The 19,078-nt window shown below is 39.5% G+C and overlaps 1 protein-coding gene across 1 annotated transcript in view; it reads right to left on the bottom strand.

Annotated features, from left to right (window-relative positions):
* Nucleotides 1–18,901, bottom strand: part of LOC307258244 (interleukin-10 receptor subunit beta-like) — a 113,420-nt gene extending 94,519 nt beyond the window's left edge. The window contains exons 1-3 of the mRNA XM_080037726.1: nucleotides 18,775–18,901; nucleotides 18,138–18,261; nucleotides 6,730–6,908 (exon numbers count right to left, since the gene is read on the bottom strand). Of these exons, the coding sequence (XP_079893852.1) occupies nucleotides 6,730–6,908; nucleotides 18,138–18,261; nucleotides 18,775–18,832 (361 nt within the window). The 5' untranslated portion in view covers nucleotides 18,833–18,901. The remainder of the gene's footprint in view (nucleotides 1–6,729; nucleotides 6,909–18,137; nucleotides 18,262–18,774) is intronic.
* Nucleotides 18,902–19,078: the final 177 nt, after the last annotated feature.

Here is a 19,078-nt window from a genome sequence, read left to right on the forward strand (position 1 = left end):
AAGTGTCTAAAAATAGTCCAATTGGTATTATCTCCAGAGCGTCTAGCTAGAGACCATGCTTTATTTCTCTCGGAAAATAAATCAGACAGTTCACTTGTAAACCAGGGGTTTGATCTATTTTTTACTCTATGCTTTTTAAGGGGCGCATGCTAGTTTATAATTGAGGTGAAAGTATTGATGAAATAGTCTAAGGCTAACTCAACATCCGAAATTTCCGTAGTCAGTTGAATGTCACTATGACGGAGATCACTTAAAAAGGCTTGCTCATTAAAACCTTTAAAATTACGCTTAATTATGATTTTAGGAAAGTATCCATGAAAATTTACTTTTTTGTATTACAAGTTTCTTTGAAAATTAATTTTAATATGCAAATCAGCTATACACTAATCGTCACACACCTTGGAACCAAGAAACTCCTTTGTCAAAGAAAGCAACACAAACAAGACAGATACAGTATGGTGCATAAAGTACCATACTGTATCTGTCTTGTTTTTGTTGCTTTCTTTGGTTCTTGTGCCATAAACAGCTTGTGTGCATTCAGATCAGCACGATGCAACAAGAGTACAAACAAGTCTGTGTCATCACCTACTGAGACTGTGTCTTTTGTTCTGGCAAAGGCAAGGGCAGTTTGGACAATGAGCACATCTGCATCGTGCTTTGCATGGTCTGTGATACACCATTTTTTGTATTACAAGTTTCTTTGAAAATTAATTTAATATGCAAATGAGCTATACACTAATCAAATATAGGCTACCCAAAATACAGTGCTGCTCGAAAGTATAGGGAACCCCTTGAGAATTTAGATTTTTCTTTTAGTTTAACCATTAATCATTCATTTTTATCAATACCAGTATTTTTAATATGAAATAACAGATGTTTGTTTATCAATTCAACATTTTTCTTTTCTGAAAATCAATTGTTAAAACAGATAAAACAAAAGTTGATTTGCCAACTTTTGTATGTGCAAAAGTTTGTGAACCCTGAACTGCATTGCTTAAATCGAGCAGGTAAACACAATCAGTTGGGCCAAATTGAGTGATCAAATGGACCAATGTAATGAGAGATCTTTAGGGAAGAAATTGGGCGGCACTAGATAAAACAGAGATCAAACCAGGTCAGTTTGGGCTCACCAAAGTGAACCCATACAGGTCAGACACCTAAAAAGGGTAAGAAAATCTCAGAGGATCAGGAATAGAGTTGTGATGCTGCACATTTGTCCGGGTACAGCTATAAATTAATTTAAAAAAAGTTTGAGCTCCATCGGTCCTCCTTGAGGCAAATCATCTACAAATGGAGAGCTTTAAGAGTGACTGAACATCTGCCTAGAAGTGGACTTCCTTCAAAAATATCCACAAGTGCCACAAGAAAAGTGATTTTTCTGGTAAAGGCCAACCCAAACATTACACCTGGAGATTTGCAGACCATTTGTCACCACTGTTCTTCACTTTGGAGAAGGTTCTCTTGGTGGCGGTTTTGGTTATGACTAAACAGTTCTATTTTGGACTAATCTGTCTACAGAATAGACTTCCAGAAGACTGCAGGTATCTCCAGGTGCTCTCTGGCAAAGTTGTGACAAGCAGTTTTGTTCTTTTTTGAGAGCAGAGGCTTCTTCAGCAACCCTCCCATGAAAGCTATGTTGACAGAGTTTTCTTCTTATTGTGAAACCATGCACATCTTTCCCAAATGCTACAAGAGAGGTCTGCAAATCACTACATGTAATGTTTGGGTTGGCTTTTAACTGAAAAATCACTTTTCTTGTGGCGCTTGTGGATATTTTTGAAGGAAGTCCACTTCAAGGCAGATGTTAAGTCACTCTTAAAGCTCTCCATTTGTAGATGATTTGCCTCATGGTGGACCGATGGAGCTCAATTTTTTTTTAAATCAATTTATTGCTGTCTCCGGACAAATTTGAAACATCACAACTCTATTCCTGAGATCCTCTGAGATTTCCTTTACTCTTGGCTAACTGACCTGAATGGGTTCACTTTGGTGGGCCTAAACTGACCTGGTTTTATATCTGTATTATCTAATGCCGCCCAATTTCGTCCCTAAAGATCTCTCATTACATTGGTCCATTTCATCACTCAATTTGGCCAACGTGATTGTGTTTACCTGCGCGAGTCTGTTTTAACAATTGAAACATCTGTTATTTCATATAAAAATACTGGTATTGATAAAAATGAATTAATAATGGTTAACATAAATAAAATTCCCAAAGTCTCATGGGGTTCACATACTTTCAAGCAGCACTGTATATCCGCATAGGCTTAATTTTGACCTTTACTCCTACCACATTAAAACTTTACACAATGAAAAGTAAAACATTTGTATTAGAAGTTAATTTATAATGGTCAAGGCTTTTCAGAAGGGGTTGGTTGAACGTCAGAACAGGGGTCACATACTGCAGAGCTTGTGTAGCCACAAACCTCAATGTTGAGTATATGCAGGATTAATCACTGGGATCAAGATCAATCATTTGAAGGAATGTTACTGAAGCTCTCCCAGGTGTTCATCTAGAAGATGCAGGATCTGCATCATACCAGACCATGATGGCCTTTGAGAGTGAAGGAGTAGGGATGTCTTAAAGAAAACATCCAGCTTTGATGTTTTGTTATCTGCTGGCAACAGAGCCAGTGCCTGATACACAATAGGCAGGGGTTGACACTAAGGTTTCAAAAGCACTTGCCCATAGGGCAAGTACAGGTAATGTTGTACTTTCCCGAATGTCGTGTTGACTTGCCCAAAAAAAAAAAAAAAAAAGTTAAACGGTGATATATGCTTATCAAAATATAAATTTTAGCTAACCTTATCTGTTTAAATGCAAACACTGCTTACTTGTCTCATCCTAACCACATACAACCAACAACAATTCATTTAAGCCTAGATATCATGACATCACACATACAGCCAAGAGCTTGGTCCTGCTACAGCATCGTGAAAGGGCCCCTTTTTTTTGCCAGGCACCTGAGGCCTGTTTCAGGTAGCTAGTTTTGAGACAACCCAGAGTTTGTTCGCTCTGAGTTAGTGGAAACTCTGGGTTTTCCATTTCAGGTAGCAGGTTCAGCGCAACCAAGAGTCAGTTACTGCGGCAACATATGCCATGGGTCTAACCTGCTCGGTAGGTGGTTAGACCTACCCTGAGTTTGTTTTCACTTTCCGCTGCAGCTCCGACTGAAGAAAGAGTGTCACTGTCACACGCGTCCCTGTACAGTTTGAAGCAAAATCACTCCATAGAAATCTCCATCGGGATGTTTTTATCATTTCCTGATGATTTTACGTTTGACCGATCATTCATCTGATCAGTAGCCTTTTTCTCAGCCCTCGGTCCGTTCATATAGGCGGCCACCTTACACATCGTGACATGCTCTACATTCAGATTAATAAACCTATTTGTATTGTATGCTTTTTAATGTCTGTGCCACTGAACAGATTTATGTCAGGTGGATTCATGTAACGCTGTGGCTGCACGCAATCTTTACTGTTCACTTGTGCGATCCTAAAGTCACAGACGAGCCTCGTTAAATAGCCTAATATGAATATAAAAATGATATAATAATTTAAACTGTGATCACTTGAGGAAAATGGATCTGGTAATAAATCAATCAGGCTCTTCAATGGAAACTGTCACCTAAGGTGTCTGATGTTTATGTCTTTCACTCCCCATTTAAAAGAAGCGACAGTCTGTTTACTGCACAGTATTAGGCTATAGCTTGCTAACATATTATACAGTGAATATAAAACTCTCAGCAATGCTGTGCGGCGCCAGCTTAATACTTCACTGCTGATATGCGTAACTTTTTAAACTAGACTATGGCTTCTCATACGGAAGTGAAATGATTCTCTTGACAAAAAATGTTTGCTCTGTTTTTTTTCTGAATTGCAGAGGAGATTAGATTAGAGTTATGAGACAATATCCCCGTTAATTCTTCTCCATACCATAAACTCATTCGTTAATATTTCTAACTCTAGTGGGAGGAGCGGAGATTTTTTTTTCTTTTTTGAGAAGTGGAGAAGTGGGAGGATCAATCATTTGTTTCTACTGTTTCCATGGTGAATCATGTTATCAGCGATCCATTGACGATGGCTTTTACGCACGCGATCAACCCAGAGTGAACACGCTCAGAGTTGATTAACCCAACGCTGATTCACTGTTCTGAAACCGAAAACCCAGAGTTGCTCGTCAACCCTGCGCTCTGAGTTGACCAACTCAGAGCGCAGGATTTAACTCAGAGTATGTAAAACCAGCTACCTGAAACAGGCCTCTGGCCTGGTTTTGGGGGTCTCAGAAAACTCAGTCTAGCTCAGAGTCAAGCAGAATGTTAGCTTCCACACAAATGTGTTCAGATTTTTTTTACTTATTTAAAACGGTCACACAAAAAGTGATCGTCTGCCATAAAAAGATTAAAGTCCACCATGTTAAAGCTATTGCCCAGTTATACTGTGAGTAAGGAGGGGGGTCATTAATTTCTTTTCATATTGATACCATTATAAAGACTTGACAATCCAAATCTTTATCGATACTTTTGTATTATTTTGTTAAAAGAGAACTGGTATTATTGCTTTAATTGCTTATAAGATTAGCAGAGCTAAGGATGGGACTTTAAACAGGTCATAATTCCATATTTAGGCCTACTAATTATTTTATATTGCTGGGAAAACAAGTTTTTCTCCCAAACTGTATTATTGAATCTTCTTGCGAAAAAAAAAAAAAAAATCTTGATGTTACATTTGAACACATCATGATGTCCTTTTATTGACCTTTGCCTAATAATCATTTTACTGAGCCGACCTGAACACATCACATTTGAACCGTTTGCCATTTTATTTTTTTTAGCTAACTTATTATCCTGCAGATTTTAATATGGATTTAGGGACTTGCTAAACAGTCTCTCATTTGTTGATCACCACTGCTTTGAATTAATGAAGAGATGTTGCCGAGCCCATCTGCAGCAGCGAACAGGGTTTTTTTTTTTTTTTTTTTTGGAGACCGAGTTGAAGCAGGTTGAAGGAGTTTCTTCAACACAGTCGAAGGTACAACACTTTAGTTGAAGATGACCCGACTCTACTCGATATTTGAAATTACATCATGTGACCTACTGGACTCCATAGCGGTATCGATAAGCTCAAACGTTAGGCCTATTGATTTCTGGGTTTTGAATATAGCCGAACCAGGTCCGTATAGCCTAATAGAGCCGGTTTTCGGAACGTAGACAGCGAAACTGCGCGCACACAGGCTGTTTTGTGTGTATGTGAGAGAGAGAGAGAGATAGAGTGCGAGAGAGAGAGCGTGATGCTGCTGGCTGCCGCGTGCAGCTGCTCAATTGCAAATATAGCATATCTATTTTGTGTGGGTTAGCGGGAATTTTTTTTTTGCGGACTCTAAAACAAACAAATAACTAGCCTAGACTACTGACAACCCCTCTAATATCCACTTGCCCGTCCGGGCAACCAAAAAGCAATCTCAACTTGCCCAAACATTATTTTCACTTGCCCCGGGCAACCGTTAGTGTCAATGGCTGCAATAGGTTCACGTGTACAGGAATCATAAAGTACTGAATGTGTATGCGACCAACCGCAGCAATATCTGTAGCAGTCACTTGGATCTTTAAAGGAAAAAATTAAGCCTATGTGGATATATTTTGGGTAGCCTATATTTGATTAGTTTATACCTCATTTGCATATTAAAATACATTTTCAAAGAAACTTGTATTACAAAAAATGGTGTATCACAGAACATGCAAATCTAATTCATGAGAGGCACCTGTTATACCCGTGGCAGGTAAACCAGGCTGTTTTTCAGGTTAGAGGCCAGTCTAAAAGCAGCATTGCGATCACCCATTGGCGGAAGGATGATTGGATATTCAATAAGTGTGGAGCTCATGTGCATGTTTAAATTTATTTAAAAAGAAACTTGTAATACAAAAAAAAAACGTATTATGTAAAGTTTTATTGTGGTAGGAGTAACGGAAAAAAAATTAAGCCTATTTGGGTTTATTTTGGGCATGTACAATTAGTGCATAGCTCATTTGCATATTAAAATTAATTTTCAAAGACACTTGTAATACATAAAAAGTAAATTTTCATGGATACTTTCATTGTGTAAAGTTTCATTTTGATAGGACAAAAGGAAAAAAATAGCCCTATTGGGTTGTATCGTTTCACCTTATTGGCACACATCTCGGATTGATGAGAATTAAACATATTTCCTCAACAAGGATTCCTTATGACTTTTAGTATGTTGTTCTGGACACCTCATAGAAATGATCTGTGCTGAAAAAAAACATTTTACAATTTATTCTATGTAAAACGCTATTTTGCCTGGACTATAAAGCCTTCTGGCAAGAGCAGATGGTGGTGGGATAGTAATAAAACAATGTAGAAAAACAACACATCAGCAAGTCTCCAGAGTAGACACAACGCAATTTATTGAAATGTATTGAAATGTTTTGAAATAATTAATATCAATAAATTACTTTTTCTATAAATTTAATTATTATGTTTTTGGTTGTTGTTACATTTCCTACTTTTACATGCCCAACTAGAATGTGTGGTGGTTTTGATCTGCAAAGTGCCCCCTGATAGACTAACTGACTTACTGAGGAATCATTCAAGTGCTAAAAATCCATCTAAAGATATTTGTGAAAAGAGATGTTTTAGACAGGTAATCACATACGACCAGTTTTGTATTAAAAATGTGATCAAACACAAGAAAAAATATATTATACTTACTGTCTTTGTCCAAGGTAATCTGGTTACTTTCTGCCCAGGCAGAGATCCCAGGCCCCAACTGTGCTCGAACTCTGCCTGTATACTTTCCATACTCAGTGATGGAGATGTTGAGGTGGGTGAAGTCACATTCAAGAAGAGATATGTTCAAACAGCCCACTCTGTAGGCAGTGAGTGAGGTACTGTGGACAAAGGACAGATATGTCACTGGTAATTTCTATATATGATCACTATCTGATTGGCTAGATATTATATGCTTAGATGGCTGCACCCTTATAGTCGAACAAAAAGTTACTTTTCTGACCGGATTTTATTGGTTGCATAATAACAAATTAAAAATACTCAAGGAAAAAATTAGTAATGAGTAATCTAAAAATAAATGGCTCGACCATGTGGGTATGTTATTTGAAAGGACAGAGACAGGAAGTGGCTGGCCACACTTATGCTGGGTTTACACGAGAGGATTTTTAAAATAATTTGAAAAGACTAAAGACTGACACCAATTTAACACCTGAATACAATAAATAATTAGAGTCTTTTGTCAGAGACTGAGATTTTGTAAAGACAGGGGGTCTCATATTGCAAGACCACAACTAGATTTCTTTTGAGATTGATTTTATTTCCAATCCGGCTACCTGGGCATAAAAATGTTTTCAGTCAAATAAAAATATTTTTTGAGCAGGTAAAATGGACTGGGTGTTAAGTACATATAAACAACTATATGCCCTTATCACGTAGGCCAGGGGTTTTCAAAGTGTGAGAGAGTGAGCCCCCCCTCCAAAAAAAATGTCTAAATCCCTGTATGTTTTGAACGATCTTTTAATTATACTACACATTTTAAACATCTTATTTAATATTTAACACATTTGAAACATTAACATATTTTTGAAACATTGTTAACATATTTTTGAAACATTGTTAACATATTTGTAACATCTCTGTTCATATTTTACACAAACATCTCTATTCATATTTTAGTTTTTTTAAACATTCTTTAACATCTTTGTATGTTTTTAAACACATTTTAACATTTTTAAGCATGTTTTTGCTATGCTTTTTCAAATACATTTGAACACCTTAATCTGTGTACTGCCAGTTTAGAAAGATTTGTGTTCTGCCGGTTTTTCTAGCAAAATAAACTTGTGTTGCCACCTTTAATGCCAGAGACACGGATTTCTACATTAAAAATCACTATAGATCAGCGCACAGCAGTTACGTTACTGTTCAAACAATAAGAAGTCTTCGGCTTCACAATAAAAGCATTTTACTGGCTTCACATTAATAGCATACACTGGACAAACGTGAGTTGACTTTTATTTTGAAGTAAACAGGTAGCTACGTAACTAGCTGGTAACTGCCGGCACAGCACCTTCACAGCTCTGCAGCGCTGCAGTCACTAACAAGAATGGACGCGGCCCCTGACTTGGGACACAGCTAGCGTCTTCTGTTTTCACAAGTTCAACGCGGTGAAATACGAGGACAGAAAGCTTGTAATTTACAATACTTGTAACCCTAAATTTAGTGGGAGCAATGAGTTTGCGTCTTTGACGCGCACAGGCGGCTGATGCGGGGCTGCACTGTAGAGAGGAATAAACGAATATCATCCTCTACCCGCAGCCTTGACCGGTACTTGCTTTTAATCATGGTTAATGCGGAAAAACCGCATTCACACAGATATGTGGATGTGAAGGGGAGGAGTAACTGTATCGCCTTTTTGTACAGGTGTGGGAACTCAGTCTCCATAGACAGCCAAAAGTCTGCAAGTGACACTTCACTCATCTTTTGCTTCAAGTCAATATTAGAGTTGAGCTCAACAAGGGCCTCTTCCTCTTGCATGGTCAGTCTATCACAGGGTGACGCTGGGAAAGAGAATGGATTTCTCACCCACTGATTTGCCAAGGTCTCTTCTCCAAAATACTCTCCAAACTGCTCACATAGCCCCTCCAAATGCGCAATGATCACCTGTTGTACAGTTCCCAGTTGAAGCCCTGCCTTCTCCACAACATCTTCCAAGGTCGGGAACATTTCCACCGAGCCCCGTTTAACACGACCACACCACAGGTCCAACTTTTTTCTAAATGCAGAAACTCGGTCGTGTGCCAAAAATACACTGCATTCTTTGCCCTGCAGAGAGGTGTTCAATGCGTTGATGCGTTCAAAAATATCCGAAAGATACGCCAACATTGCAACCCACTTCATGTCCTCCATATGTTGCAGTAGTGGAGAGCTGATTTGTGAAAGAAAAAGGCGCACTTCCTCGCGCAAATCACAAAGGCGGGTGAGGACCTTGCCCCAGGACAGCCAACGGACCTCGGAGTGGAACAGCAGCTGTCGGAAATGAGCGCCCATCTCACTGCAGAGGACGGAAAAAAGCCGAGAATTCATGGCGCGTGATTTAATTAGGTTGACAATTTTTACTGCCTCATCCAGGACTGCGCGCAGCTCTTCTGGCATCTTCTTGGTCGCCAGGGCCTGGCGATGGATGATACAGTGGCTCCAAACAGCGGCCGGGGCAACCGCTTGCACTTTCTTCACCAGGCCGCAGGGGCGGATCTAGAAAAATATTCATGAGGTGGCAAGAGGGTGGCAGGAGATTTTAAGGGGTGGCAACCTGTGGCGGATGTATAAACAGTATGCCGATTTAATTAAAGCCATATAAATAAATATGTACTTGGGAAAGCCCCCGCATTTAGATATGTTGACTAAATAACATAATACTTAATGTATTGTAGCACGAGTGAAGCCTTACATTTAAACATAAAAGGTGTCAGACAAAATTTTAAAGATTATTATTACTGAATAATTACTACATTACCTGCCTCACAACAAACACCTGCACTAATACACCAGTAGGGGGCATGGGGTTCAAAATCTATACAAAGAGAGCTGCAATAAGTACTTTAGTTAACAGTAAGTCTTTGGTATTTGTCTGTGTTAATATGAGATACTCCCATCAGATCTCAATCATCAGTCTAACTTGAGTTTAAATATCAAGTTATTCAAATATTCTAGTAATCATTCATATAAATATTGTGTGGTATTTTCCTATGTTTGGTCACAAACAGTGACCTGTTAAACACACTGTTAATGGGAAGAGGTTCAGTAATGTCCAATACAGAAATAGGCCTACTGGTTATTATGAGCAATTGATAAGCACGACCTAAGACTTTAATCTAAAATAGTGTGATAAGAATTAGGAAGTATCCTTATACAAAGGCCTATAGATAAAATTAAACAAAATAATGAATGAATTTTAGGACACTTTTTAAATGGGGAGTCTGGGGGTGTCCCCCCAGACATTTTTGAACATTCATCACTTAATTTCCTGCATTCTGGTGAATTTGTTTGCATCAAGTTTATGTAAAGTAATTGGCAACATTTAGGTTCCCGGTGACAAAAATAGAATAGAATACAATGCAGTAATATCATGCATTCTGTATTGCTTTAAAATATTTATTCTCCTCTATTGTTAAAAAAAATTGTTTTAGATTGTAAAAAAAGAAGAAGTGATTATTCACGTGACGTTTATCATTGAGAATGTAGTGGTTTATCATTGAGAATGTAGTGGCTGGTGGTATTTTACTTGCCTGCAATCTTCAAATATTAAAAAATAATAAAGTGAAAAATGAGGTTTTAATCCTCATGTACTTCCTTTAAACTGCTAGTGACTAAGTGTGCAGTGGACAGAGGGAGGAAGAGATAGCTTTATTTTATAATTTAGCTTTTTGATTTGTGAGAGTGATTCTCGCTGACTTTAGACTGACTCGCGCTGTCTGCTCCGTGAGGCTCGAGCCCTTCAGCTGAGCGAACAGCTGTCCGACACGGAGATGAAAAACGAAACTGAAACATAACTATCCTGCTTAGACTGACTTAAGGTGGAGAAACCAAATATAAATGAATACATATTGTACTAAACTGTAACACAAGTAATGAGTTATAGAATTTGGATCAGTAGCCTACAGTAGTGCACAATCTTCGCTCATGTGAACGTTATTGTAGTTTTTCCGAAGCATTCACAAGTTCCTAACATTATTATTAACCTAGTCATTGTCACCACATAGCAGCATAATAACTTTATAGGAAAACTACAACTCCATTAGCCCTGCTCTTTTCTCATTATTGTCATTTCTTCATAGATAGACAGTTGATCAGTAATACCTGGAGAGTGTAGTCTCTCCTGTGCTGCTTGCTTCGTTAGTCTAGAGTTTCGGGTCCTTCTCTCGCGTGCCTTCCTTGTATTCAAAATCAGTGCCGTTGGGAGCGGTTAGGACGGAGTCTTGGGAGTGGGTCGGGGTGGGGCAATATTACCTGGCTGCATTCACTTGCCGTCGGACATTTGAAACTCGCCCTCGTAAATGTCTCTTATCAGCCAGAAATAAATGTTTAATTTGGCGCTGCCAACTGGGGTGGCAGCTGGGGGTGGCAAGGCTTTTTTTAGGGTGGCAGTTGCCACCCCATGCCACCCCGGTAGATCCGCCCCTGCCAGGCCGCTGTGTCGGCCTGTCATTGCCCTTGCCCCATCGGTGCATATTCCACAACAACGGCTCCAATCAATATGACTCTCCTGCATGAATTCATTCAAAGCCTTGAATAGTTCTTCTGCTGTAGTGCGAGTGAGCAGAGGACGACAAAATAAAAACTCCTCATGGACACTGAGCTCTTTAATATAGCGCACATACACCATTAATTGAGCACAGTTAGCGACGTCAGTAGATTCATCAAGCTGAATGGAGAAGAACGGGCTCTCACGAACACCGTTGAGCACCTGTTCTGTAACGTCAGATGCCATGTCTGAGATGCCGCGCTGGACGGTGTTGTCAGATAGCGGGATGGCATTTAGCTTTGCGGCAGCAGCTTCTCCCAGCATCACGGAACACATGTCTTTGGCAGCAGGTAAGATTAATGTTTCTCCGATGTTGTGGGGTTTACCTGCCTTAGCTATGCGTAACGCCACCTGATATGATGCTTCAGTTGCCTTGTCATTTACATTGCTAAATGCCTGGATTACTTTCTTCTGTGTCCGCAGTTCATCTAGCTTCTTGTCAAAAAACTCCCGGGGCTTGGACACCAGACTTGGGTGCTTGGTCTCAATATGACGCCGAAGACGACATGGTCTCATACCGTCATTAGCTAGCACCTCTGTGCAGACAACACACTGTGGCAGCGGAGCATCTTCAGATCCAGTCCATGAAAATCCAAAGTTTAAATATTCATGGTCATACTTTCTTCTTTTTTTGCTTGGCCCAGCAGTCTCTGTCTCCTTACTCACTGTAGCTTTAGATACTAAAAAACGATCCATTTTGCTGAAGTTAGCTAACCATATTGTTAGGCTAACTGTTAGTTTATTTAGCTAACAATTTGTTATGTTTTAGTTACTTTTTCTCTCAATTCGCAACCCTCCTGAAGAACTCTGGCGCCCCCCAGGGGAGGCACGCCCAAGAGTTTGAAAACCACTGACTTCCACAATATTGTATTCCTTTTTTTGTATGATAACTTACATTTGCTTAATATGATTTTAATATGAAAAACACAAAAACTTACATTTGTTTAATATGATTTTAATATCAAAAACACAAACTAAAAAAAAAAAAAAAGAGAGCATATTATTTTCACATATTTATCTGCGCCCCCCCTGCCATAACTCCACGCCCCCCAAGGGGGGCGCGCCCCACAGTTTGAAAACCGCTGACGTAGGCTAAATGTCATGCCTGATCAAGTTAAAAACTTCAAACACGGTTGTGATTATCTAATTTAAAAAAAGTTATTTCAATATTCCGAGGGGGACATCCTTTAGTTATTTGGCCGGGTTTATTTGCTGATCTCGTACCCCAATAACTCTAACTACTAACCCTAAATGTGACGGTAAAGTGTTAAGGTTGTACAGTTGTCAGCCTGGTTCTTGAGCCGAGGCTGCTGGGTAAAAGTATCAGAAAAAAATTGCCTCAAAGGCGGACACAGGTCGCGACTAATGCTGCTCCTCCTGCGTTGTGATTGGTGCTGGAGAGAGTGCACCCATTGGTTGTTGACAGTGTTCACGTCATTTAACTTAACTATTTGCATGAGCCAAGCCTCAAGAATAACAATAAAATCAAACCAGTTTGATATTGTCAGAACGTCAAGACGGGAAGAAGACTGGCTAAAATCGGGACGGATGACCACCTTTCACCAAACGACTGAGATTACGGGCGCAAGCCACAGCTCCAGCAAGACTCCCGTGATTTGAGTCCGACATTGGAAATTCGTCTGCGACTGTCAAATCGCATAAAAAGTCGTGTAGTGTAACTAATGAACACTGGTTTCTTCAGGCTTCAGCATAAGCAGCAGTCAGCGTTAGTTTAGTTTTGCTGCCTGCACTCGAAACCCACCTGCTGATGATGTTGTGCAGCTACTGTAGGTCCCAGCAAGACTTGGGACTAGGGCTGGGCGATATGGCAAAAAATATTATCACGATTATTTTTTCCGTATTGATCGATATTGATATTAATCACAATATAGAATTTGATACTGCTGAAGACTGAAGAAACCAGTGTTCATTAGTTAAACTATACAATGTTGTGTATTAGCATATTTGTAATAAGATAACATTGAATCAAATTTAAAGGTCACATATTATGCTAAGTGCACTTTTTAAATGTGTTCTAACATATCCATGGGTCCACGGTGTGCCTAGAGACTGCCAAAATATCGAAAAAATAACAATCTCTCCTTTTCTCACTCTCCCCCTTTCTGAAACCCCCACCCCTCCCCCCCCAATATACTCGAGTCAGAATTCTCGCCGACTATTACGTTCTCAGTCGGCACAGCCACATCCCCATATTTTCTTTATATGTCCATGCTTCCCCCCACATTAGTAACCAGAAACGTCCACCGTATGATAACCCCACCCCCCCCATTTCTTATTGGTCCACGGCCCCGAGATCCGATGGAAAATTTTCCGAGCGACAGCCATGTTGCTTTCCCCGCTAAGCGACAAGATGCCCATAGTAGGGGAGAACGGGGTAAGTAGGCACACTATTTACTCTAGTGAGAATTGCTCATCACCAAAACATCTGTCAATAGCCATTCCTACATTAAATTGAAGCTTAAGGTGTTGGCTAGAAATGTGTGTCTCTCTTTTTTTCCAACTTATTGTAATGAAGAAGTAATTTACCATCAAAGACACTCTGACACATTGTGACAACCAACCCCATCAAGGGGTCAGTTGTCACACACTATGGGGTTGTTTGTCACAATGTTATCTTAATGGGAAAAATCTTAAAAAGAAGGCAAGGAGGCAGAACCAAATTTGAATGTTTAATTGCATTGTCAAGTTGACAAATAGGCCTACATAACTTACTGTAGCCTTGGCAGCTGGTCTAGTTTGGGATGCACTGGGTTGTTTTGATTTTGTTGCCCTTTTTTATTTTGCTTGCTAGCTGCCTTTTCCTGCTCTATTCTTTCCTTCTCTGGGGTGTCAGTGAGGATACAGCTTGACAATTTCTTTCGTTATTGAGTTCCTTTTCTGGCTGCAGCCTTGAGATAACATGTGACAACCAACCCCCCAAAAAATTTGACGACCAACCCCAACTTGAATTTCTTGCTAGCATCAAGGCCAACAACCATCTGACAACTAATTAGCTTGCTAACCACAATCTAAACTATAGTTTACCCTTCACACTTTCTGAGGGTAACAAGTGTTTTGTTATAAACCCATTGTGTAAAAGCCTAGAAGAAAAATACTGAGAAGCAAAATATTTTGAATTTGACATGAAAAACACAAAACATCCTCTCACCTGAAATGCAGCAGTCTAACTCCAAGGAAGTCTATGTATGTGACCTCTGATCCCAATTCTGGACCTTTTTTATATCAACATTTCAGAGCTAGCGCGCTCTGGTGGCGAGATATAACGAATGTGACATCCAACCCATGTGACAAATTACCCCGTTCTCCCCTACAGCCTGAATGTTACATACACCAACACAGAATGCTTTTGCTCATACTCCACTAATTTATCTTAACCACAGCAGTCTATTAATGCCTCGTTTTTAATAACACAACGGATAGGAAGCTACCTGTGCTTTTTTTTAAACGGTGAAACTAAAATAATTGTTTTTATTGGTATTTTTGCCTGCCTGGTGTATAGCTATTAGCTTTGGGACAAGCAACCAGCTTTTGCTCATAACACGCTGTTTATATTCCCCACAGCAGTCTGACAAAGCCTCGTTTTTAGCAAGACAAAGCATAGGAAGGTAATAAGAGTCGAAGTCTAGCTCTGAAGCTAATTTTTTCACTGATTTTTGTGATATTTTTAGCCGTTAGCTTCCGAGCTAGCTTCGGGAAAAGCATTGATATTTTGCCCATAACAAGCTCTTTATATTCTCCACAGCAGTCTGAAAATGCCTCGTTTTTAGCCAGACAAAGCATAGGAAGGTAATAGAGTTTAAGTCTAACTTTGAAGCTCATTCTTTCACTGATTTTCGTGATATTTTTAGCCGTTAGCTTCCGTGCTAACGGCTAAAAGTACAGGCACTGTGGACAGGCTACTACTACAGGCTATGGACCCGTCGCTTCCAGAGAGGGGCGGGGGCAGCTCAAAGATTGTATATTTACGAGGGGAGCTGCAGCTCGGTTTAAAAAATAGGCCATCATGAGATTAGCTGAACATCAGGGTATATAGGCATACTACAATAAATGATCTGAACGTTTTTTTCAGCAAACAACTAAAGAAAAACGTATTAGGGACCTCTAAGACCATATAATATTGACAGAAAAGTGTATAATATGTGAGCTTTAAATATAAACATTCAACTTACAAACATGTTTTAACTTCACCTAACAATATAAGATAGTCTGCCTTGTAACCTATTGAAAATAATGTAAATTAAAAAAAGCTCTGACTTCAATCACATTAAACTCCTTTGGCAGGGCTAGAGCAAACCTCTTAAATCTTGTAGAGGCACAACCATACATACAAAGTAAACAAGTGGATCAACAAAGGCCCTGGCACATTTAAGTAGGCTGCTGAACTTTAAGATATAAAATATGAATTACTGGTTTTACATGTCAGCTATTTAGAAGCGGAGTTCAAGCTGGACGGCGATAGCCGCCGCCAGAATATGGTTCAAAGTATCAGGCCGCGGAAAATCTGCGATCAAGCCAGCGGTCTCTGGTTTTTGCCTCGCCAAACCAGCCACTTCTATATTTATTCCCCCCGTGTTGTGAGCGTTTAACAGCGGTAAATGCACAGAGTCGGCTCGGTGCAAGCCGAAAGGGACAGTGAGCGAACAGCGCTGGCCGCGGCAGCTACGTGACTATGGTGTCATCGTAGCAGCGGGACACAGTGTAGCCCACATATTCATTTAGTGAAGAGGAAAAACACCACCAATAAACAGTGAGCTCCGACATTTCTCGCTAAACACAAGACTGTCTTCACTCTTGTGGTTTGTGGTTTACAAAAACAAAAACTCTGCTAAAATATCTCTGCATTTTCGTTGACAAAAACGAGTGGACACAAAATGTTATACGGCTATTTTGTCTCGCCATTATTAATTTTTTGCAATATTTCAGTTTCCAGAGTCTCGGGGCTGCAAACAGAGCATTAAGGCTACGGCTACCGCCAAGAACAACACTATTCTCCTCTTTCGTTACCGCTTGAAGCTCAAACATGCACGAAGCACCAGGAAATGGGCATGTACTTTGACAGGAAAGGCAAAAACTGCAATCTGCCTGGCTTTTGCGTTTATTTCTGCTTTGTGATTGGCTGTTAGGTAAATCCATATCAGTAATGTTTTATTTCTTTTTTTCATTTTCATATCAAGCATTTATTTCAAAAGCTTATCGTCGTAATCGACAGGAGTTTTATTGCAATTAATAATCTAAATCAAGCCCACACAGTGCCAAAACCACTAGTAACTGGTTAGCTGACCATGGTATTACTGTGCTGGATTGACCAGAAAACTCTCCTGACTCGAACCCAATATTGTCAAAAGGAAGATGAGACACACCAGACCCAACAATACAGATGAGTTGAAGGCCACTATCAAAGCAACCTGGGCTTCAATAACACCGCAACAGTGCCACAGAATGATCGTCACCATGACATGCTGCATTAATGCAATATTTCATGCTAAATAAGATCCCACACCAAGTATTGAGTGGATTAATGAACATTATTTTCAAAAGGTCTACATTTCTGTATTATAAATCCTTCTTTTGATTGGCCGAAAGGGAATATTTTTTTTATCTAGAATATATGGAATGTTACCTTTTTGAATTAAAATACAGGAACAAAGTGATATTCCATGTTATTCTAATAATATGAGATGCACCTTTAATTTAATAATTCAGGTATTTGTTAAGGATGCCCCCGGGGCGCCTCCCTAGGGAGGTGTTTCAGGAGCGTCCAGCTGGAAGGAGGCCTCAGGGAAGACCCAGGACTAGGTGGAGGGATTACATCTCCACACTGGCCTGGGAACGCCTCGGGATCCCCCAGTCAGAGCTGGTTGATGTGGCCCGGGAAAGAGAAGTTTGGGGTTCCCTGCTCAAGCTGTTTCCGCCGCGACACAAATCAGGATAAGCGGTTGTGATTTTTACTCCAAAATATGTCTTGTGATGGTAATGACAGAATGTGTTGAAAATGACATATGATAAACAGTCATGTTGAATAATGTGTACATGCATTTGTATATGTTAACTCAATATGCTTATTTTTCAGTTGTAAGCCAAGTGGAATGCATGTATAACAACGCCATGGTAAAAAGTGGTGGAAATGACTGTTGTGGAAATGACATTTTGTCACATTTTTTTAAGTATCTGCTAATATCTTGGCTTGCAAATGTCCTTTTTAGACATGGTTTACACACCATAAAATGTTTATTTTCTTCTTATGTAATCATTTAAAGGAAATATGTAATGTGTGGGAAACAGTTGTCTGTTTCCATCAATGAAGCTAACTTTCTCCTCCAGCCACTGTCAAATGACTATGCTGTGGTCACCTAGTACACAAACCCTAAAAAAAACGCCCATAATACACATTTTGTTCAGTGTGGTGGAAATGACGGTGAACCCAAGGGACAGGTGTTCTTTTTAAATAATAATACATAACATACATATATTTCTCAAAACACGTCATACATTTAATTAAAATAGACCTTTTTGTATTAGCCTATTAAATGTTTAAGGTCATATTATATCAGTATTTCAGTTTACAATCTAGAACACAACTTTCTGTATAATAAAAATATTGACAGTGTATATTAAGACTGACAAACATTATAAGAAATGTACTTTTGTTTTCCTTCAGTCTTCCAGGGACACAAAAATCACCCTAGTTGAAGAATGACCCTTAAACGTAGGAGAAATTAGTGGCAACGTGCATCCCTAGTGACAAAGGATTAAGTATCTGCAGAAGCAGAGCATAGTGTTGACTCACTTGTACTCAGTTGTGTAGAGCAGGTCGCTAACTGCCCCGTAAGGTGAATCCCACCTCAGCACCAGATTCATGTTAAAGGAGGTCAAGCGCACGTTTGTGGGTCTGCTGAGGGCTCCTGACACAACTGCAAAAAATCCACCATTAGTACATATAAACACAGTAAATAACTTATTTGAGGATACAAAATAGTTATGTAAACTACAATGGTGAACTAAAGGTGCCACAGTTCTCCCTTTCATTGCACTTCCATCTTCAGTAAACTATATCACTTGGAACACCAGCAGAAGTAGCCTAACTGTTATTTCTGTGAATTATTTGATAAAAAAAAAAGAAAAAAAAATCGTACTCTGTATGTTGCATTTTTACCAGTTGATGAATTATAGCCTAATCTAGTTTTTCAAAATAAATTCCCACTGTATTCCCAACCACAAACAGACGATGTTAATTCAACCAAATATGAACTTGGCCAACTCATTATTAAAATGTATTTCTACAGTAGACAGCTAAATACTGTTAAAGCCCAAGGAACTGCACCATTTTTACAGTCGCCTACTCTGGGTCGTCAGTTTCAGTTACAGTAGCCTACTACTCTCTGTTCAGTGATTTACGCACAGGCTATACACTTTAATGATATTACCTCCGGAGCCGCACAGTGCTGAAAACGTTAAAATAAAGGCACAGATACTCGCTGACATGTTATCCGAAAGTCGTCCGTCAGTGTGTAGGCTAATAAAGTGTGTGAGGATGTAGACACTGTATTTCCTGGTATCTTTCACCAACATGAGGCGGGGAAGTCCGAAGTCCGTGGCGGAAACGAAACTCCTTCCTTCTCGGTAACGTCAGGGACATTCAGCCAATCAGCCTAACAGAAATAAACAAGTAGGCCTACTGGTGCTTCAAAAACAATCAGCGTATTCAAATTATCGCACTTCTCTGCGACA

The sequence above is a fragment of the Ammodytes marinus genome (genome assembly GCF_949987685.1).
Source record: "Ammodytes marinus genome assembly, chromosome: 12".
In the NCBI taxonomy this organism is placed as follows: domain Eukaryota; kingdom Metazoa; phylum Chordata; class Actinopteri; order Uranoscopiformes; family Ammodytidae; genus Ammodytes; species Ammodytes marinus.